Source organism: Stegodyphus dumicola, chromosome X2, assembly GCF_044657685.1.
Source record: "Stegodyphus dumicola isolate Sdum_Otavi_A_Nest chromosome X2, ASM4465768v1".
Taxonomy (NCBI): domain Eukaryota; kingdom Metazoa; phylum Arthropoda; class Arachnida; order Araneae; family Eresidae; genus Stegodyphus; species Stegodyphus dumicola.
In genome coordinates this window covers 25,618,743-25,643,226 of record NC_140781.1, presented here as the reverse complement: position 1 = coordinate 25,643,226, position 24,484 = coordinate 25,618,743, and the positions used below count along the sequence as shown (strand labels likewise).

The 24,484-nt window shown below is 33.1% G+C and overlaps 1 protein-coding gene across 2 annotated transcripts in view; it reads right to left on the bottom strand.

Annotated features, from left to right (window-relative positions):
• Positions 1–3,069: 3,069 nt before the first annotated feature.
• The window catches only part of LOC118195926 (SIN3-HDAC complex-associated factor), a 69,222-nt gene continuing 47,807 nt past the window's right edge, over positions 3,070–24,484 (bottom strand). Inside the window, exons 4-6 of one of the 2 annotated variants that reach the window (XM_085809204.1) lie at positions 23,971–24,115; positions 10,762–11,005; positions 3,070–4,099 (exon numbers count right to left, since the gene is read on the bottom strand). In XM_085809204.1, the coding sequence (XP_085665330.1) occupies positions 3,877–4,099; positions 10,762–11,005; positions 23,971–24,115 (612 nt within the window). In that variant the 3' untranslated portion in view covers positions 3,070–3,876. The remainder of the gene's footprint in view (positions 4,100–10,761; positions 11,006–23,970; positions 24,116–24,484) is intronic. The other variant, XM_035367268.2, reaches the window with a different exon arrangement.

Sequence of the window (24,484 nt, the reverse complement as noted above, 5' to 3'; positions counted from 1 at the left end):
ATTGATGTGTAAAAGAAAATGATCCATTTAAATACAAGATACCATTTTACATATTTTATTGGTACAAAAATTATTTGTCCTTAGCTCTTTTTCCAACTGACTTTATGTGTTGAACAATTTGTTCTAGAATATATTATAATGCCCAACTATAATTTTTCTACTCACAGTAAATATAAAGTAAGAAACTGATTATGGTAGTCTTGCTCTTGATCTACCAACAAGCATTCAACTCAAGAATGAAAACCAAATGGAACACAGTCTTTTACTATTAAAATTCTCCTTCTTAAACACTTACTGATTTTATTTCATTTGTCCTGTATAAAAAGCATGCCATGCTTTAAATTCATTATACTCCCTTCCTTATCAATCATCTGCAAACAAATGCAGCACACTATTTAATAAAGACAATAATTAAGATGAAAAGATATGTTTTTACATCAGAGTAAATTTAAATGAGTGAAATAAAAATGAAATCAATATTCCTAAACTTGAATTTAAAATTCATGGTGGAGATCATAAATTTTCTTTTAGAACTTCTTTTCTTTTTTGATCTTCTTTTTAAAACCTACTACTAACAATTTTGGTTAACTATCTTTAACTAAATATTATTCAGACAGTAGCATGCTTTAGAAGATTCAGCTTCTGCTGTATGTCTTTAATCTGTCCATGACATAATTTTAAAAAGTTAACAATTCAGAAACATATACATAAAAAACAGACGAAGTTGCAAAGAAAAATTTGCTTTGTCATGACAGATTTCTAGATAATAAAAATCTAAATTTTACAGAATGCTAAATAAATTTTTGAGTAATCATAGATTAAGTTGCAAATTCTGATAGCTGTGATTCAAGTTTAATTCCAGGTGGTAGAAAAGGCTGGCTGCAAAAGTATTCCTCTAGTTTCACCCATACAGTTCAAGCCCTTTCCCTTATAAAGTTATATAAAGGTATCTTTTCTGCAGTAAACAGACTTCAGATGCCTAGTGGATTAATTAACCAGTCTGGTCATTTTGCTAGTAACTCTATATGTATATTTTATATGAATTTTAGAACACTTCACAGGTTTAATAATTTCAAAGAATTGAAAACTTCAAGAAAAGAAAAAAAATTGTATTAAGGCAAAACTTAGTTTTCAGATCTGCACTGGATGTTTACAGGGGGAAAATTATTTTTTTAGTTTCAGAAAAATGTTATTCATACCATTTAAAAGTTATTTAAAATTAAATTCTTCACTTCTAGGCAGAAAATTACAGAGTTCTAACAGAAAAATATTTTTGCATAATGTTTAAAATCCTTTGTTTTGCAATCTTTTGTTTACACAAATTCAAATTTCATGTATTTGATTAGACAAACTTTAGGCTTTTGTAGCTAACATAGAAAGCAGAATTATCTAAACTAATGATATATTTTATTTGCATAGGGCATAAATATGTTTCAGCAAGATTATACTTACCGTCAGGATTGAAAAGTTAAAACTTAATTGATACAATATTATAAAGTTTTTCACACACATTTAGCACAATGAATCTCAAATCAAATTAAAGTGATACCATTTATCCTTTAAATGCTGTTTTTAATGCAGAAATAATTCTGATTCATGATGACTCTTTTTCAAAATAAAATTCAGAAATATTAATCAACAGAGAAACAAATGCATTATTTTACTGAGGTAGTCTGAAAACAGCTGTAAGGAAAACTAGGATCTGAATTTCATTGTAGTGAAATAATTCTCAACAGGATGAAAAGCGAGATTAAACACATTAGCAATAACTATTTGAAACAGTAACTGCTTATATGAAATACATACATAATTTCAAAATTTATAACAGGGATATTTTATTTTGCAAAACATTTCGATTAAATCGTCATATTTTATATTTTATTTACAATCATCTTGTTTATTTTCCACCTGAGAGTGAGAAACTTAAATTACAATCTCATAGCCTGAATTGAAAAGCATCCAGATCACAGAGATCCCTTGATTATGTTTTATAAAATGCTATGAAAAAATTCTAATGTTAAGCACATTGCTCAATGCCAAAAAGAGGGTGTGCTGTTAACTTTAAACTAGGTTACAATTATCACTATTATACTTTCTACTCCTTCAAGAAATACTAAGGACATAGTAACTGAATATATATGATTCCACTAGTATATATATATAACATAAAAAAAAATCAACATACTATTTCTAAATTTTGACTAGTACAGACATCTTTTATTTCGATGAAAATGACAACTAGTTATAAAAAAAAAGTAAATTCTTCAAACCCAACAACTAAAACATAACTTCTTAAAAATAATAATGCACACACAATATGTTTTACACCAGTTTAGATTCATTAATTGTTTTGATCCTGAATACGGTTATCACATAGTAATAAATGCAGAGCTGGTGAAGGATTATAATGGTTCAACACCACATCACCAAGCAAAAAATCCATACCATTTTAGAACTGCACAAATTCCATTGATGAAAGATATATTATGTTTTTTCTTCTTAGATTAGTTGGAGTTCCTCTCTATATAGCAAAAAATGTGATAAAACTCTCACAGTAAAAAAGCCATGTTATATATATAGTGTATATATATATATGTGTGTATAAAAAAGATTCATCACATAAACAAAAATCTGTTAAAATCAATGAATGATGTTACTTAAAAATATGGTGTATAGTGTCATACAAAGTCTAATAAAATAAAGAAGTATTACATTAATCAATATAGTAATATGACATGAGAAAGCATACTTAACATTTATGAGGTTCATACAACATTTAAAACAGACAATAAATACTTGTTAAATATATTATGACATTCATGACATAACACACAAACATCACTGTTCCACAATTAAAAAAAATATTGCTCTTTTGTTTTCACACATCTATATATACATATAAAAATTAATAAAACTGTACTGAGATAGAAATAACACTAATGTAATGAATATTTTGACAATTTAATTTTTTACTTGAACTAGATAGTGTTCATTTGTAAATTATGATTCATTTTAGAATAGTGTTTAAAATACATAAATGAAATGACAAAACTGTTAATTCAATAATATCATAATGCAAGAAACATTGTTAAATACATAGATGTAATGTATAACATTTTTTAAGAGTTTGGGGCATGATACAATTAAGAAAAAATAATTTCTTGCAATTTTTGTCTATTTAACATGTCATTAAACAGATACTTTATCACTAGCTGCATTTAAAAAGGGTCAACACACACATTCAATTTACATTCAATAAATTAAAAACACATAACAATTAAATAAATATTTATAGACTCAACATATGACAATAAATAAAATGCATATCAACAATAAAACTTGCATTATTTTTAAAAATTTCAGTTTCAAACTCTGACAAGATCACTTCCATGTAACAAACATATTTTGTAAAATTTTGCATAGTATTAAATAGACAGTCATATATCTCTAGAAGTTTTAGCAACAAACACAGAACTTCTGAATACTTCATCTTTAATTAACTTGATATAAATGCATCTGAAACTGGAACTGACTAGTAATTTTTTTTTACTTCAGACAGACATTTACAAACAACTATTTGCAGAATTGCTGCTGATTTAAAAAACAAAACAAAATAACAAATTCAAAACAATAAAAACAATTTAAAATATGTGAGCAAGTGTAAAATACTGAAACAAATCAACACAGTTTAAAATGACAATATAACTTCTCATTTAAAAAATGGAAGCACAAGATGTTGCATTTGAAAAATAGAATGACGAGATTTACAAGAGCTACAAAAGTTGCTCAAGATTAAATAAATAATAAACCTATTTAAATATATATAACAAAGAAAGAAGTCAAGGACAAAAAATTACACACTAAAATAAATAGTAATTAAGCACTTATTCCATTAGGAAAAAGGTTTCGCCCTGGTGAGCAGGCAACATGTGTGGCAGTGTTGGTTGCATTAGGTAGAAATGGCACAGCTGCTCCCTGTGACAAAAATTGATTTCCAGAACTTCCACTTCTTCTACAGTGACATGGACGGAGGAGCTTAGGATATATAAGTGCCTCTCCATGAGGGCCTCGGAATATTACTCCACAACAAATTCTCTCCCTAAGGAGGTTAAAAAATCAATTCATTACAGTAAATCTTAAAAAGGAAAATAAGAACAATAATTCCCATTAACAGATTCGAGTTGCACATTTACATGATTCACAACTAGCAAAGTTTACTATGGTGCAATTTCCCATATCATTAGAATTTATAAGTAAAAATGCTACAAAGTATTGACAAGTAACCAGTATAAACTAAAACGTTGAATTACCATTCAAAATTTCAAATCAGTCCCCATTTCCACAGTGAAGATTTGCTAGAATGCAAAAAAAGCCATTTTCCTAAGTAATGTAAAGCTGTTACCCATTATCTTCAGTACCCTAAAAATGTCAAGCCACACAAGATTACAGTTTTCAGATGTTTTCTTTCTTTTTTTTATTTTCTTAAATTTTTTTATAAATTTACAAAAGTGATATTTATTCTATAAATAGTCACCCTTTTAATGCTAACCTTATTCTTCAATAACATAACTGCTAATTATATACTAATTACTGCTCCTCACTCAAATTCATCACACTTTTTTATTGTGGATACCTCTCTCAATATTCATTAGCAAGTTTTGCTAATCCTGGCAATATGCTACCACTTTTCTCTACCTCTTGTAATCAGAGCTATATTTCAAATGAGTTCTCAAATGACAAAATGAGTTCTCTCATTGAAAGCTGTTAAGTCAGAATGAATTTAAGGAAAGTGACAGTTCCCTAGACCATACTGAGGTGTAAGATAAGCCCCCCCCCAAAAAAAGTTAGATACAAGAAAAAATTGTGAAAGAACAGATCAAAAATATTTACACAGTTTCAGAATTTCAGCATGAATGCAGTCACCAATTAATTTCAGGTGGAGACAAAGAGCCCTTGCAATGGACCTCCGTGATTTTTACAATGCACTGAAGAAATCACTTTCACTCTCAGAAAGTAATATCCGTCATTCTGATGCAATTTTCCAGAATTCTGTCACATTTTATTGAACAGACTTTGGCTGTAAAGTAGTAGTTCAGGGTGAATGTTTGGTATAAAAAAAGTAGAGTGAATAGATGGACATCCAAAAAATTGCAACTAATGCCACTGCAACAAGGTTTAGTTTCCAGACACATTTCAGATGAACCTTAACGAAAATGTCAAATGAGACATTACATAAAATTGTTATCCTTACTTAGACAAATGGGTTACCAAGCAATTAATGAAAACCTCAATTTATTCAAATTATCAAGAACAGCAAAAATCCTAGCACATTGTCAAGTTACTGATCTAGCTCCCCCACCAACATACTGAATAATTTAACTGAACGATTTATTGGTAATAGACTTCTTTTATCAGTAAAGACATGATTGCATTCCATCAGGATTTCAGGAAAAAAGGAATGCCGTAGAACAGTCAGAGAGATTTACCCAACTAATCAAAAGTGGTTTCCAGCATAAACAGAGCTCAATGATTATTTTTATTGATTTTTATATTACCTCTGATACGGTGTGCAGAAGGATTTTTCATAAGGTTATAAATTTGGAAACGTGGAAATGTGTACAATTGGATAAAATCCTTCTTTTAGACAGGGATGGCCTCGAGGCTCAATGGTAAGTCCAATGGATGATAGTGATCTGAAAAAAGATCAACTTATTGAAATGCGAGCAAGTGGACATGTTCAAATGGAATTCGAACAATTAGAACTGCAACAATTCTGGTGTTCACAGTTACAACGTTATCCAGAATTGGTGAACGGAGCACTGCAGTTACTCTTACCCTTTGCTACCACCTGCTTGTGCGAAATGGGATTTTCATCGCTTTTGCATATAAAATCTAAAGCGAGAAATCGCTTAAATGCAAGTGGTGACTTACGCGTATGTCTTTCAAAAAAGAACCTTGCTTCGGCAGTATAGTAATGAAAAAACAACAGACTAGTCATTAATAAAAATAATATTGTTTTGTATTTATATAAAATGTACGTTTTTCAATAAACAATAAGTTTCGCAAAAACTGTATTTTTCTAGACTAAAAAAATTAAAACACAATTTTCAATGGGGTGCGGGAGATATATTTTCAGATTCAATGGGGTGCGACTTGCTAGAAAGGTTAAGAAACACTGGCTTAGACCATCCGTTATACATTAAATGCACATGTGTAAATGCATTATGTGTTTACGCATGCGCAGAAAATTTGTAGCTTTGAGGTCCAGATTATGGACATCCGGATTAAAGACTTTTAAACTGTATTATAAAATCAGAAATTTTACATACCTATATCTTTTTGATATCTTATTTAGATTTTGCAAAAAGTTTCACTTTAATACAGAAAAATTTCCTTAAAAGTTTAATTAACACATTTGTGCAATTTTGGCAGAGAAGAGGAATAAAATAATTATGTTTAAATAAGAATGTGAAAACTGCAAATGAGGATTTAAAAACTTATTTACGTTTATATATTACACCTTCAATAGGTAGTAAAGATTTAATACTTTCTTTTAAGTAAAAGTATATTTATAATATATTTCATCAATTAATTAAACGGTACTACTCTTATACACTGGTGTGCAAAAAGTAAGGACGAGACGGTTTTCTTCAATATAACTTTGTACAAAAGCTTTCCAAATAAACACATTTAATACCGTAAGATCCCCAATACGTAAGGACATGAGTAATGTGAGCAACACTTACTAAAAGAGAAATCAGAGGGATAAAAAGAAGCTTTATTGAAAAAGTAGCATGGAGCGCAATGCGACTGAAGGCCGAAACATCCCTGTGATGGGTGTCCAGCAAGAAACATCCGGTCTTTAATAGGGGATATGATTTCCCCTGACTGCTATGCAGATTTCACAGCGCCTGCCCATGCTGAGAATGAGGGTGTCAATGAGTTGTTGAGGCATTGCTGCCCATTCGTCTTGCAGCGCCAATCAAAGCTCTGGAATCGTTACTGGTGGTAAGGTACGAGCTGCCAAACATCTGCCTAGAAAATCCCATACATGCTCGATGGGATTGAGATCCGGAGATCGTGCCGGCCAATCCTTACGTTCAACATCCTCACTCTCTAAGAGCTGTTCGGCAGCTACTGTGCGATGACATGGTGCATTGTCGTCCATGAAAAGGAACTGCGGACCCATAGCGCCTCTAAAAGGACGCACATATGGAAGAAGAATCTCATTACAATAACGGGTCCCGTTGACTGAACCTGCGTCGAAGATGTGAAGGTCTGTACGACTACCAAGCACAATGCCTCCCCAAACAAGAACACCTCCATACCTGTCTGTGTTTCAATGATGTTCGAGGGATGATTGCGGCTTCCCCGCTCTCTCCAGATGAGTATGCGATGAGAATCGCTACTCAGACTGAATCTGCTCTCATCTGTACAGAGTACTAGTCCCCATTCATTGTCTATCCAATTCCGGTGTTCCCGGCACCACAGAGAATGCCTTCTCCGATGGGCAGGCGTTAGAGGTACACACTGTACAAGGCGTCGTGCAAACAGACCACCACCGTGCAGTCTTCTGGCCACAGTAAAACGCGATGTCGGTCGTCCAGTCGCCTGTGTCGTGTGTCTAGCGATTTCTTCCGCTGTCTGCCGCCTGTTTCTTCTGGCCTGTAAGGCAATATATCGGTCATCTGCGGGTGTGGTTCCTCATGGACGACTACTACTAAACCCCCGGATAGCTGTTCCTGTAGTTTGAAATTGTCTCCAAAATCGTGAAACGATGCTGTGGGCAATTCCGAACTCTGTAGCCACACTTGTCACACTGCGGCCTTCCTCCAACTTCCCAATGATTTGACCTCGGGTAAAAGCATCCAGATGTCGTCTTGATTATTTGCCATTTCTCGCTGAAGCAGCAACTCGGTGTGATTTTAACTGCTGTACGGCGTGCAATCTCTTTGCCAGAAATACTGATCTTACACTGACAACATGCTTTATACTACTCAGACACTCCCCCATTACGTCTACCTGCATATTTACCTTACTTAATCTCCGTACATCACCTTACTTAATCTCCTGATTGGTCTTTCTGTCCGCTCTGCCTCTTCGTTCAGCTGATATGCTAATTTTTCGACTTCGTCCTTAATTTTTGCACACCAGTGTATGGGCCTCAGATGAATGGCATCGCCAAATGTGGCGATATGTATTCTGCACTGGTTTTTGGCACAATTGTGTGTTTGCATTATTTTGCTGTAGTGGTTGGTTGGTTGGTTTGGTGGGCGTTTTGAAATGGCTTATGTTGCAATAAAAGACGTGGTAGCAAAATTTCAGTTGCGTATTGGATTGTCTGCAAGGTAAATTTAGTATTAAAAAACACGACATAGGAGTTGTTAACGAGTTTTTTGTTCATGGGTGTATTTATGTGGTTTCTATACACGAATGTATGCTGGGCTTTGTATGCTCTCTGTCTCAGAAGATAGGTTGGAAGAATAAAGTGGTGAAAATTGATCAGTTTTGCTGATGTTTGAAATTGATATTTCTGCTGTTTGAAAAAGCATTCACAATGTTAAGTGCATTTTATTTTTTTTTTTGCTGTTCTTATTTTGTAGAATGTTATGTTCATTTTTTTTTTGTTATGAATTTCTCTTGTTACTGTTTTTTTTAATTGTTTGTAATTTATTTTAGTTTATTTTGTTGATTTGTGCGCAATGCTGAGGGAGTGCGCGATGCCTATATTGTGCAATTCGCTGATGTTTTTTGAAGTTAAAACAGAATGCTGTGTACATGGTATTGTTTGAAATTTATTGTTGTTATGTTAGCTTATTTAAGCGAGGTGTGCATAATTCCCAGCTTACTACACTGTATAGATTGTGCAATTCTCTGTTTTTTTTTTTTTTTTTTTTTTTTTTAATCGCTGTGTACATGGATTCGTGTCAAATATTTTTGTTTAGAAACTTTAAGTTTTCGCAATCTAAATTTTTTGTTTTTGTTTTGGATTTTCGGCATAAATTGTGAGTTAAAAATGTGGTTTTTGTACATGCGAAGAACCGCATTTTTGCAGACATTTTAGGCTTAAAGTTCAAAATGTAGACAAAAAATTTAGATAGCAATATGATGCAGTGGAGTTTCTCACCCAAAATGTTTGGCGAGAAATTTGTTGCCAATCGAGGGCGTGTTCAATTAAACAAATTATTTGTGAAATAGTATACAGCATGCATTATTAAGGACAATTTTATATTAAGCATATCAACAAAGCACAAACCATACATACAAATGTAATGTTTCATATTGGAAAAGTGTTAAAAAATCCATATCTATATTTTGCTGTTTCTGATCTCCATTTATAATCTGTAACTGCTTGATCAACGGACAAGATGATATTCTTTGGATCAAAAAATAAGATAAAATCATTATTACAAATTTTATCTGTAAGTCGCTGATTCGTATTTTATTCTGGAAAACCTCACATTTGAATTAATAAGACTCAGGGGTTTTTTTTATTCAATTTAAAAAAAAAAGATTTTCATGAATTTTTTTTTTCATTTCATTTTCACATTGTTAATGAACTTCCTCCTTTTTATTTGGTAAGAAGAAGAAGTTTTGGGCATTCCCCGTATCGAGAACTCAATCTCATTCCGGGTCCACTCCCCCTTCGGGCACATCATGGTGGTTCAACCTCCACTATTACCCTCCAGGAGAGCAGTGCACCGCCTGGGACGCACCCGGGGCGGCACCGGTCGTCTAATGCACCTACCAGTCGCTTGGGCGAGCCCGTCGCAGCGGGACATTACCCAGCGACCCCGGGGGAGACCCCCGGGTTACTAGAACCACGCCACGCTAGGACGTGCCAGACTCCGAGGCCAGCCAATAAGTGACCTTTCCCAGAGCCTTCAGAACCACCAAGTTCATAAATTTTATACCCCCGTGGCCGAGACTGCCTAGGTACAGATCCTAACCAGTAGCTTCGCAGAGTTCTCTACGTCGACCCCTGGGGGGATTTATTTGGTAAAGTTGGCATGACATATCTTACGTAGGCTGTTGATTAAAAAAAAACAATTGTTGTAAACCTACTTTACTACTTTATCCACCCAGGATGCAAAATCACAAGATAGCTTCATCAGCATTATTTCCTCTTATCATAGCAACTGTTTCTTATATCATAAAATTTCTTTTCACATATTTCAGTTACAGAATATTTTTACAAAGGAGGGAAATAACTTTCTAACAACACATCAAAATGAAAATATATACTTATATAACAGCAAAATGTACAAGCATGTACACAAATACATTGGAAAGCAAAATTAAGCTCATTTTTAACATTTAAAAGAAAATATTTCTTCTGAATGAAACTTTTCAAGCTGAAATACGCAAGAAATTTTCTCTATCATTTCATTTTCTGAGGAGGTAAAATAATGAAGAGTATACAAACATTTTGCCAATCAGTAAGTGCTAGTTCATCTTTTCACACACACACACACACACACAAAAAAAAAAAAAAAAAAAAAAAAAAAAAAAAAAGAGGATCCTGATCAATATAAAAGGCTATACGTGAATTTAAAAATATATAACTACACAATGAATTATAATAAATGCATTTACATTGCAAAAAAACTTGATCACATATGCCGGAAAAGTTGAAATTTGAGCTTACCTTGAAATGGCTTGACTTTTGATATCTATAATTTGTCCATACATTTTTAAATTTTAACAAGAATCACAAAGCAATCAAAGTATTTATTAAAATGCAAATACTTTTCTACTCACTCTCTCCAAAATGTCATATCTAAGAATGAAGATATCTTATGAATATTATATGGTGTTTTGTTGCGTTTGTTGATTTTATTTAAGATATCTTTCCTTCTTTTGTTTTGAATAATATCATGCTCCATGTCTTCATCAGGTTCTTCAAGTATTGTTGAATCATCTGAGGAGTTACTAGGAGAGGGACTTGGCACTCGACTATGTGGCACTGAGAAACTTGATGATTCACTGAGGCTGTCTTCATTTCCTAAACGAGAATTTTAACAATAAAGAAGTGCAAGCTATTGCACTGATTCTTTCCTGAATTGATTTGTCCTTATGATATATTTCCCTATTAATATTAGATATTTTTTTGACTTGGTGTAAAATATGTGCATATGTATAAATAAATAAATATGTAAAACGCGTAAATTTAAAATAAGTAAAGCACTTAAAATCTTGAGGATATTCCTTGGTAAATATAATGCGAATGTTAAAGTGAATAAAGAAAATTAAAATCATGATTAACACAATGTTAGTTTATGCAGTTCTAATGGAACTTTCATGGACAGCCTGCCTATTTTGCCAGTTAGAACTTAAATATTTGCCTGTTTAACCCTGAGATTTCCCTTCATTTCTTCTATTCACTTATCATGTTGGTTTAATCAACAGTTACACTAAGGCACTGGTTACAATCTGTGATTTCCATCTTAAGGTTTCATTTGTACTTGTTCTTTTAAGAATAGCCAATTAAATATATAAAAGAATGACCAGATCTTTGATACAACTTGGTCTGCTTGTTATTTCTGTTCTTTTCCTAAATTTAAAATCATTCATGGATATAATTACTAATGATTTTAATTTAAGTTTTTAAATATGCTCTTATATTTTTTATTTATTTAAAAAATTAAACATTACTTACATTTATCCTTATATATTATATGAATGATCCTTACATATTTAATTAGAGATGTTCTGTTTTTTAATGCTATTACTGTTGATGAGTCTCTGCATGTCTTTGTGTGCTCCATAATTTGGCTACCAAACTAGCATTATTATTATTATTATAGGATGTTGGGCATAGATTTTGCATTATATCCTCCAGCCTTATCTGAGTTATGTATACCTGTTGTACAGTCTGCACACAAAGCCCATAACCCCTAAAATATTTTGTAGTCTGTTAAGCTTTTAAAAGAGGGATACATAAAAATCAGCTATGCCCTCAACAGGATTCAAACTCTGGATCTAATAGCCACATGTGCTACCAGTTACACATGAAGGCACACAGTGAAGAAGAAAATTCTGTATAACTTTAGTACATGCATCACAAAATCACTTACGTGAACCAACATAGAAGGGGGCAATTTCTTACTTAAGAACCCAAACTGTTCATATGTGTCCATCCATGGTCTCTACATAGCAAAATGCACCACAAAGTTTTTTTGTTCACGTTATCCAACATTCATGTAATCACTTTCTTAAGGCCTTCAGATATAGCTTCTTTGGAGTTCACATTTATTAAACAATAAACATACACACATTTTATGAAACTCCTCATACTGCATTATCCAAGATCAGGGCTTTGAGACCAGGGAAGTGAAGTCATTTCATCTAATAATTTGGAAAAACTTTGTTCAGTGGGCAATGAACAAGTAATGCAAAATGAGTAGATATGAATTTACTCTAAAGAGGAAAAAAAAAAAAAAAAAAAAAAAAAAAAGCTGTATGGAACCCGTATAAATTTGCAGTTGTATTATGCTCAATATTTCAAAATAACTTGCATGTGTGATAAAATCAGTTATATGGATGAAACAGACACATTGTTGTCATTCTGGCCCATTGTACAAGTTTGTGCAAGAGTCGCCAGCATAAATGCGGCATCATTATTTACAACCATATAGCGTATACAGATTTTGTATGCAAATTGTATATAATTTCTCCGCATTTTTTCTTTTCTTCCTGATTAATTTCCGGAGAGATGGTTCAGGTGTTTATTACAAGTTTACAACCATAGTTCTTGAATCCTCATGCAACATGTATATAGCATTTGGGTAAAAAAGTCAAGTTCCAATAAATGTATATGTATTTTGTTTTTGTATGGATCAATACTTTCTCCTAATCAACTAACAAATTAAGTGAAAAGATTTTACTGAACAGACATTAGAAGAATTATAGAAGGTGAATTATAGAATTATATAGAAGATATAAAAAATATCTGAAGATATCATGCCTTTCAACACAGTCTCTTGAAAAATATGCACCTTTCAAGGGTTCCTAATGCCCATTTCCTTGTTTTCATTATAGAAAAATAGTATTATGAGAAATTACGGGAAAGTTTTATTTTCATTTCCTTAAAGCCTGTGAGGTTTTACCTCCCCCATTGACGTTGACAGCCCATGATGATTTTTCCTCAGATTAATGTCTTTCTAACTTTACACATATATTTTGATTTATTAAAAGAAATTATTCTTTACAAATTGGTGTTTAAAATAACCAAATAAAAAAACTCCAAACTGGTAATTATAAATTTGAGAAGAATGCGTTTTTAATAGTTCAAACATGTCAATAACCTGCAATACTATTGTTTTAATGCAAGCACTTGAAATCAACAGAATTTCCATTAAAGTGCCACTATTCTGCAAAGATAATCTGAGTATATGGTTTTAGATTGAAAGCTAGTTCATTAAAAGTGAGAACTGTCAATGCCACAAAATATCATATCATGGTAGCCACATCGAGACTAATATCTTAAGCCACGTAAGTGATAAAATTAATCTTCCTGTAGTTATTGATGAATATGACACTTAAAAAAAGATTAATATAAGTTTTTTTGCTAACTTTGACAAACAAAAATTACAAAAATGTTCTAGAGATCGAGCTGGGCAACAAACACTCATCTGTTTTATTCCAACAAATGCAGGAATTGGTTGGACCTCTTGTTGGAACTAAATTATTAATATATTTATGGTTTCAATTTCTTCCACCCCAGATGCAAGCCATTATTAGCCTCTTCTGATATCGAGCTTAAAACATTAATAGCTATGGCTGAAAAAAATCTCTGACATGACAATTCCTGCTCAGCATCATGCAATGGAAGTCAGCTTGAAAGTAACTAATTCTATATATTTGAGTGATGCTTTAGATAGTTTGCAGAAACAAATATCTAATTTAAATAAAAAAAATTATATACATATAAAACATTTTACGTTGCATTCTTGTGTTTGATTGCACGCTTGTGGTCGTTTTGATTCTAGATTCTTGCCCAGAAATAAACAAAGCAAAAAAGTATATATGTGTTGGTACCACAAAAAGTTTGGCAAAAAAGCCATTAAATGCAACAGCCCTTGCACTTTTAAATTGGAAAACTAGAAGGCCAAATTTGTGTGGCAACGAATGTCATAGGCCAAAATAATTGTTGCATCCTTGTATATGAAAAAACTTTGTGAACACAATTTTTGGTCGACACAAGAGCTATTTGTTTGTCTTGCTTCCTACTTTACAATACTGTTTTAAACCAACATCTTAGCTTTAATTAGGTGCAGCAAAAAGTACAAAAACTGATGTACACAGCACAAAAAAAAAAAAAGGGGACAGTTTCATAATCTCCCGTTCTACAGGGCCGATTGACGAAATTCAAGGCGCGACTTAGGATTATATATTAGATTTATATATAGCATTGTTCTAACATAGGTATTTTGATACAAAATAGGACTCTTTTTTAATTTTTTTAAAATAACATACTAATTTTTTTCCCATACTTCAAATCTATGACTCAAATTATGCCTAGATATTAAATTTTGTAATTTTTTGTTAGAAATGTATGGAGAAATTTAAAAATTTATCTTGCCGCATTTTTTTCAGTTTGTGTCAAGAATAATTCACTTGACGAACTTCTTAATTTATAGCAGCCTATTTTCCTTTCATTTTTTTCATTGTACACGAGCAAGAAAAAAGGTCATCTCTCAAACTTTCGAATAATTTCAACAAAGTGCATAAACAACAGTTGGCATTATTATCGCTTATAACAAATATGCCAAATTTTGAAACACGGCAATATGTAAATTCGCATGTATCTTAGGAAATTTTGAATAAAAAACTCTCATTTTTTACAGGTATGCTTAGAAATACACCTACTAAGATGATGGTAAAAATTTTATATTTAAAGATACAAATTTAAAAATATAAATCATAAAATATGTGTGAATTATACTTGCATTAAACCTAAATTTTGAATTCTGAAAGAAGGAATCAAGTAAGTTTAATAATAAAAGATATGTTAATAAATATATACCAAATTCAATTAATATATAAAAGCTAAAATTGACACCTAATTTTTTTATAATTTACTTGTGTGATTTTTACAAAACTCGGCAGTTTGGCATAATTTGAGTCGTAGAACTGAAATATGGAAAAAAAATGGGCACGCCATTTCAAAAAAGTCCAACTTTGTTTCAAAATACCTATATTAGAAATCTAACACATAGCCTAAGTTGTGCTTTCGAGATATGGTAAACGCAAGTTGAATTTCGTCCACTGGCCCAGTAGAACGGGAGATATAGAACTGCCCCCCCTTTTTTTTTCCGGTAGTGTACATGGAAAACATCAAGTAAATTTAAGCACAGGTCTACACTGACATTTTCTATGGATTTTTACTATTGCTAATGTGTCGCAACTAATTTTGGGTTCAGATTTTTAAAGTAATTATGGCATTGTTGTAAATTTGAAATCCCAAAATTCACTTGACAGTGTGATTAACACTGCTTCAGATGGCAAAATATCCCAAGATATTATACTAAAAACTAGTTTTACAACTGGTTACATGTATTTAATAATTTACTTTAAAAATATGATTCACTCTGAACACTTTTTTAAAACAGCCTCTGGATAAGGATACTCATGGCATTACATAAGTAATTGAACCCAAAGTTTCACAAATAGTGGCTAAGGCACCTAGCACATGACAAATTGACTGTCACAATAGCAGAATTCACTTATTTAGTTCAAAAAAGCATTTCTAGTCCTTCGAAAAACTGCTTGAGTAGTCTTCTGCATATGAGATCAGATGTGCCTTGGCAACCTTACACTATCATAAATTAAACTCAATCACTATTCCAGGTAATTATCCAATTATGTATCTACACGATTTTACATACAATTTAAAAAATAACACTTTTTTTTTTTTACATTAGATACCAAGAAAGCGTGTCAACCCACGCCAATGAATAAAGCTGACATACCTAAAAGGGCAACAGTTACTCATTTTGAATTACCTGAGTTTAACTATAAGACATTTGGTTTACATAATGCTGCACAAACCATGCAAAGATTACTAAATCAAATTTTGATAAATTTAAATTTCTGTTTCATATATATAGATGTTACTTTGATTGAATCATCATCTTCTGATAAACATGTCCTTCATATGAAAGAATTTTTTTTAAGAAACAAAAAATCATAATTGACTGCCAGCCTTCCTAAATGCCCATCTGTTTCAGAATGTGCAAAATTTTTAGGTCATATTATCAAGAAAAACGGAATCATTCCTTTGCCATCTTGGATCATTGAAGTAATCCAAGATTTTCGCAAACCCAAAATTATTAATGAACTTAAGACTTTTTTGGATAATTCTCGATTTCTATAGGAGATTTTTATATCGTGCTACAGAAGTTCAACTTCCTTTAAATGTTATATTGGGAATGTAAGAAAAATGGCAAAACACCTTTTGATTGATCAATAGACAATGAAACAGGTTCTGACTTAGAAGGTTCAATTTAGTCCATCCAGACCTCAAAAAGGAAATTGCTCTTACTTGTGATGCCTCGGAAAAAGCCACAGGTGCTTGCACCCAGCAACTTAACACACAAATGGGGAAACCTATGGGATTCTTTTCGAGAAAACTGAGTGATGCTGTACAGAACTATAGTACATATGATGGAGAACTTTTGGCAATATTTGCCATATTAAATTCTTCGGGTATCTGCTTAAAGATATGAAGTTTACAATGTTTACAGATCATACACCACTTCCAAAAGTATTACGACAAGCTCTCCCTTCGACAAATTAATCAACTTAATTTCAATGACCAGTTCACTACTCATATTCAACAAGTGAGCGCTGCAGAAAATGGACCAGCTCATACTCTTTCTTGCATCGAAATGATTACTAACCTGATTCCTATTAACTATGGACCCTATGTCGCAAGTGCAACAGAGTGGCATCATACTCCAATCCTTTTTTTTTTTAAAAGAAAATTCTGTTCTACATTTAAAGAAGTTTTGTTCCAGACAGTCATCGAAAAACTGTTTTTTCAGCTCTGCATAGCCTTTCTCATCCTGGACCAAAAGTAACTCTGAAGTTAATCAGTGACCATTTTGCCTGGCCCAGAATAAAAAAGCATGTCATGAACTTACACACACAATGTCAAAAGGCTGTCTTGTCATGTACACTCTCCTTTAACTACTTTTATTGTTCAGGATGAGCATTTTTAACATACGAGGGCTATCCAGAAAGTAGATTACATTTTGGAATAAAAAAATAAACAAAGTATAGGAAAAAAATTTTATTATATACAGATGAAAGCCACACTCAAATACTACTTTTCTACATAGTCACCATACAAATTAAGGCATTTATCGTAGCGATGTACGAGCTTGGAAATTCCTTCGTCGAAAAATTCGGCCGCCTGCGCCTTCAACCACTTCGTTACCTCTTCTTGCAGCTGTGCGTCGTCATCAAAACGCATTGATTGCAATTTCGTTTCACAGTTCACATGTTTCACCCATGTTTCGTCACCAGTAACGATGCGATCGAGTAAAGAGTCACCATCCTTATGGTAAGCGTCCAAAAAGTTCAACGCTGCAGCCATTCGCTGATTTTTGTGGTCCTCTGTCAAGATTTTTGGAATCCATCTTGCACAAAACTTGTGGTAACCAAGCTTTTCGCTGATGATTTCGTGCAACAAACTTCGCGAAATTTGTGGAAAACTCAAAGAAAGTTCCGTTATTGTGAAATTTCGATTTTCACGGACTTTAGCATCGACTTTTTCGAGAAGTTCGGCGGTCACTATGCTGGGTCTCCCACTTCGATCTTCGTCGTGAACATTGGTTCGGCCATTTTGAAATCTTATGACCCACTGACGCACTCCACCTTCAGTGATAATGTTGTCCCCATACACTTCATGAAGCTGCCGATAGATTTCTATCGGTTTACAGTTTTTTGCAGTCAGAAACCTTATTACTGAGCGCACCTTGCAGCTCGCGGGATTTTCAATTAACGCAGACATTTCAAACCGTCACAGTATCTGAACGGAGCACAGCACGAACCTCTCACTAGCACGGCTAGATGCAGACTGAGCTGCGCAACGCTCTGACCCCAAGATGGCCGCGCTAGCCCCGCCCCTAGCGGACACAGACGGAAACGTAATCTACTTCCTGGATGGCCCTCGTATCAATATAGATTTGATTGGAACTCTTCCTCCATCTCAAGGAATGTCTTACTGTCTGTCCCATTGACAGGTATACTTGTTCGCATGAAGCTTATCCACTGCAGGCAGAGACTGTCAGCTCTGCTCTTTACACAGGCTGGATCTCTAGATTTAGTGTACCTGCCCAGATCACTATTGATTGTGGTAGTGAATTTCAAAGCGAGTTTTTTTGAGTTGCCTTTCACATACCACCAAATACCATCCACAAGCCTAAGGTATCATTGAAAGATGGCACAAGTCACTTAAATAGTCTATGTGTCATAAATGTGTATACTGGATTATTACATTACCATCAGCTCTTTTATAACTTTGAACCACTTTTAAAAAGGAACTTAACTGCTCTTCAGCTGTGTACGATCAAACTTTAAATCTTCTAGAGTAATTCTTTACACCTCTCGAAAGCAAAAACCTGAAGAATGACTTCCTACAAAATTTAAGTGACCATATAGAGCACCTTCGACTGACTACTGCTATAAATTATTCAAAAAAGCAAATATTTGTCTACAATGACTTACACAAATGTTCTTCAGGAAAATCCTCCTAGCACTCACCATACACTAGTCCTTACAAAGTGCTTCTAAGTAGTGATAAAACTTTCACCATCTCTACAATCACTGTGTCTAACATCATCATGTCATGTCACTCTAACATCACTGTGTCTATCAACAGAGTAAAACCTGCCTATCTGGCCCCAGATAATGTATCTGTACCTCATATTTTATCTGATGTTGACAGGGCCTCATCACAGCAACCAGCTTGTCTCCAGTAGATGACGAGCCTCCAGAAAAAATTGCTCCTGCAAACCAAACTCTTTTTGCACTTCATGTTTACTTTCCAAAATGATTTGTGAAATACTTATTTTTATTTTTCTCTTTTATGAATTTTCAGGGCATTTTTTTTTTTTTCCAGGAAGGGAGATGACATGGAGTTTTACTTCTCTCCCACATTTCTTCACCACTGACACCATACCCTGATTTCTCCATCTAAGGCATCCATGCTAAGATTCTTAATGCTATGGAACTCATCTCTCCTTCTAGCGCATGCGTGCTAAGAATCTCGACTTTGTGGGACTGTCAAAAAAAGTACTTCCCTTTTGTTTTTACAAGTTCATTTGCACACACTGTTCATCATTCAAAATAATGTCATTCTAACACTATGTGTACATTTCGATTTATTAAAAAAATTTATTCCTTATAAATTGGTGTTTAATAATCAAATATAATACCCCCAAAACCTTATGCAAAAACCTGAACTTGTGCACTAAGGCAGTAATCAGGTTGGATGTTAACCTTTTCAGGATGAAAGGTGCAAACATGCACATACTGTTGGGGGCCTGCTGTTTCTGCTGCAGACGTCTCTCCAGAGGCTGAGGGTTTTCTGCAACTAAACCTTAACCCTGTGGCTGCTCATCCCACGATTTCCATGGGCAACTCAAATGTAGCAAAATCTGCTCATCCCGCAGACATGTGTTTTTCTTCCTTTATTGAGGAACACATCCCGTTTTTTCCCCATTTAACCGCTGAAATAAATTATATACAGTATTAGACATTTAGTTTACGTTTTGGATAACAGATACCATTAGTCATCTACTAAATTGTGGCATTTGAAGGCACATGGTATTATTGCTCATACTCCACTTTTTGAGCTTTTTACTTGCAGAAATGGCTGCTGGAAAACATTTAGCGATTATTTTGATTACTTAATTAAATTATTAATCAGATTAATTATTAATTAGCTTTATTGAATCTGGTGCAAAGACTGTGACATTGGACTTTGCCTTGAACCCTGTTTTAAGCTCTATCATACTAAACTGCATTTCTAAGGTATTTTTACCTCAGGGCTTTATATTTTATATATTTTACTTTTTTTATATTATGCAATAAATAGAAATGGACTTTAATTCAACTGAAATTTATTTTAAAAAATTTTTTGGGGGTGATAACATCTGAAATTGGTTTTTCTGGCAACTTAGTTTCTCATGATAAAAATTTATATAAAAATATATTTTCTAGAAAGAAAAAATGCATTTTTCAATTCTACAATACATATAGATTTAAAATATGCAAAAAGAAAATTGCACAATCTTTAAAGCAATTTTGGTCCACAAATTGAGCAGTCAAAGGGTTAATCCATGAAATTATGAAAAGATGAATGAGCTGTTTAAATATTCTCTAGAGTATATATACAGTATATGCTCTATATATTTTTTAATTATATACTTCATACACTTGAGTTTTTTGTTGTTGTTTAAATATCTTTATTTTGTGCATTAATTTTTTTTTCAACATTTTCTTTTTTGTTAGTGACTTTTGATGTTATATAATTGACAACAAACATTTTACTAAATTCATTTTTAGTGGGATAAATTTCAGAGCACAGATCTATCTACAGTCCTTGCATTTATAACAGTTAACTTGCCTTTTTGGAGGATTTTTCCAAGAGTGTGAATAAAGTATCACTGTCATACTTCCTTAGAACTTTCAGTTGAACAAAGTTCTTGCCATATATATTTAAAAAGCACTTAAAAATTCAGGTTTTGATTTCTGCAAAACAAACATCTCGCTAATTTTACTTTTTGGGCAGTGGAAAATTTTCAGTCATGCCTTTCCTTCTCCTCATTACAATCCCACAAGTATTTCTTGCAAGTCTAATGAATTCATCCACAACTGGAGGAAACATGAAAAAAAAAAAAAAAAAAAAAAAAAAAAAAAAAAAAAAAAAAAAACCTCAATATATAAACGAAGTTCTTTAAAAAGAGATTTAACAACTCTTTCTCCATACTATCCAAAAATTTCTTTTAACTCTGCTTCTTTTCCAAATGATAAAGTTTTAGACACTTCAACATTGTAACACACAAAACAGAAACATTTCATACATCCAAGGTATAATTCTCAATTAGATACTGGACTATAAACACTAAATGCTTTAAAAAAATGTAACATTTATTGATAAATACTACATGTGCATTTAAGAAACACACAATGCTGTACCCCCAAAAAGAAAGAATTAGGAAGCTTGCGACTTGAGAACATGTTTTTGGCCTTATGCTGATATAATCAAAATCCAAGTGTGTGCCATCTTTGCCTCATTTCCAGTGAAAGATACATGTAGAAGGTCAAGTCTATATACATCTCAAATCCTATGGACATATAATGTCATCCTGTGGCAAAAATTTCTGAAATGTTCTAAAACTCACAAGAATACGTGACTGGCAGAGATGAATGAGAAAATGGTCTGTCACACCAGCTTGCAACATGAGAAAAGAATGAGGTTCTTGATGACTCATGCGCATGACAATTGGCACGAAAGAGTTAGTAGCCAAAAGTATCTAGTACAAGGTTCCGTTTGTTTTATTTTGATTAATGCTCAGCCTAAGGGGAGGGATGCCTTCAAGGAGGACATTCAGACAGAAACTCACTCCTATACACGTTAAACATGGGGAAAATCATGAAAGCTCCCATGCAGCCAGCCTGTTTATCAGGATTTGAATCCTGGACCAAAATACCAGCGTTCAGCAACTTTCCTACTCGACTGCTGGTGCACCAGTACGTAGTACAAGAATGACACAGAGATATTCATCAACAAATAACAGCATTAATAAAAGCAAATGCATTTTTGATTAAATATATATCAGATTATCCACACTTAAAGAATGAAATGATGTTATGAGCAAAACCACTCATAAAAATAGCAATTTTCATTAATCAAATTTAACACAGGAAATATTTCTTAAAGTTACAACTGTTTACAATATCCCCAATGATCTGGTTCAGAAGATTGCAACATCGAAAAGACAAACTTTTAATAACTTTCCAAATAATAAACTGGACATCAAAATTAAAGGATAATGAGAAAAAATATGCTTTTGAATTTAATGTTGCAACCAATGCCCAAATGCTGTAATTATCTAAATTAAATAAAATTGAACACAAAACTGCACTTCTTTGTATGTGTTAGCATCGTTAGCATATGCATTTTCAGTGATTGAAAATATGTTACACAATGGATGCAGGTTGGCATTCTGGTCTGTACTGTTGTTTAAAGTGAATGTGGTTTCTGAGAGTGATCACTATTCAGTAGTTATGGCTCAAAGGCATAATTTAAGTGGCAGTCAAAAGTGGCGAATAATTGGTAGAATTAAGTGAGGTTAAACACAAATAGAGGCTGTCCAAGATTTGAATATCCCTCAAAGTGTCATATCAAAAGTTTGGTGCCCCTTTTCAAGCACTGGATCAGTTGATAGACAGCCTGGTCAAGCGTGACTAAGAATAACAACTGAATCAGAAGCTCATTTTCTGTTGTTGTCAGCTCAAAACCAAGAAGCGACTATAAGAGATTTGGTTTTTAGACATTCAGGCAGCCACAGGAACTCGAATTGGCCATTCTACTGCTACACAAAGGCTTAATGAAGTTGAATTGTATGCGAGGAAACTAATGGTTTGTATCCCACTCATTCCAGCTTCCAGAGGGGCCCGTTTAAACTGGTGCTGTCATCATGTTCAGTGGAACCAAGGCAACTGAGCTCGAGTACTGTTTACTGATAAGTCCTGTTATAGTCTGAACAGTGATTATAGACGTGTTTTGATCTGGAGAGAGGAAAGAACATGCAACTTTCCTTCCTTTGTCCGTGAAATATCCCATTTCGACAGCCTCAGTTTCATGGTTCGGGAAGGAATCATGACAAATGGCTGCACCGAGCTGCATATCTTTCAAGGAGGTTTTGAATGCGCTCGGAGATATAAGGATGAGGTTTTGGAACCCCAAGTTAAGACAGTTTAGAGGTGCTGTTCACTCAGGAGTTTTTGCTGATGGATGACAATGCTTGGCCTCATCCAGCATAAGTGGTGTCAGAATGTTTGCAAACAGAAGATATCATTCAAATGGATTGGCCAGCTTACTCACCCAACCTGAAACCGATGAAGCATTTGTGGGATACCTTGGGGCATCTAATTTTAGCATGCTAAATTCCTCCCTAAACCCTTCAGGAGCTGAAAAGTGCACTTTCAGAAGAATGGCACGCAATTTCACAAGACTTAATCAACACTTTGGTTCTATGTAATCAAGATGTGAGGTATGTATATCTGTCTGAGGTAAACATATACCATATTAAAGAAAAATTTGTTTCCAGAAGAGATCACTTAGTTTTTTCATCATTTTCCAGTTTCCATAAATTTCAATATTTTTTGAATAATCAATTGTCAGAACATTAGTTTATGTTAAATAATGCTTTTGTACAAATTTCTGTTAATAATTTTTCATTAAGTATTAGTTAAATTTTATTTCTGTCATTATCCTTTAATTTTGATGAGCAGTGTACTTGAGAACAGATTACATTTCAAATGACCTACACAAAATTTTAATAAGAAAGGCATTTGGTAATAGTTAAAGTATTTTCATTAACAAACACACCAAATATATAATGCATTCTTAGAAAACATTTTGACGCTAGCAAAGCAAAATTACAGAAAATTATATGCTATATCTTTTCTAAAAATATCTGAATACACCATGCACACAACCTTTAAATTATGACATTATATATGTATTCCAATGCTATTATAACAGAGCTTCAGATGACATTTAATACTCAAGTTCAATAAATGAGAAAACCAAGGATAAATTTGAGTTTTATTCATTATATAATATTCTCTCAAAAATAAGTATTAAAAATTATTATTTAAATTAAAATCTATAAATATGAAAATTGATTTCATTCCCAAATATTATAGAAGTAATAAAAGGGCATTTACCAACTATATCATCAGATAAAACTTCAGTTGTATTTTGTTTATTTCTGCACAACCTTAGCCGGAGTTTCTTCACTGGTTTCTTTTCAGGCTTAGTTTTGTTTTTATTCACACTTTTTGTTCCAGGTCCAGCTCGTGCATCTACAACCTAAAAATACATGATTATCTTCAGCTGAAGAATCTTTAGTAACTTTGATTACTGGAGAGGGAGAACTCATTAAACAATATAGAACAAGGCATTCCTTAAGTTTTTAGTCTCAACAGGATTTCTGACTTTGAATAAGTGAATATAATTGAATTCTCGCTATAATTTAAATGTTTTAATGCAATAATTTTCCTATATCAGTCTCAGACATAATTACATGTTTTTTAGAAGATTTCTAAAATTAGAACAGAAATATTTGCAACTATTTCACCTAGAGGTAGACACTGCCATTAGGTCACTTACTGCTGCTGCTATTGTTTCACAGCTCCATCTGTTACCAAAGATGGGAAACGCCCTGCCAGAAAACCTACA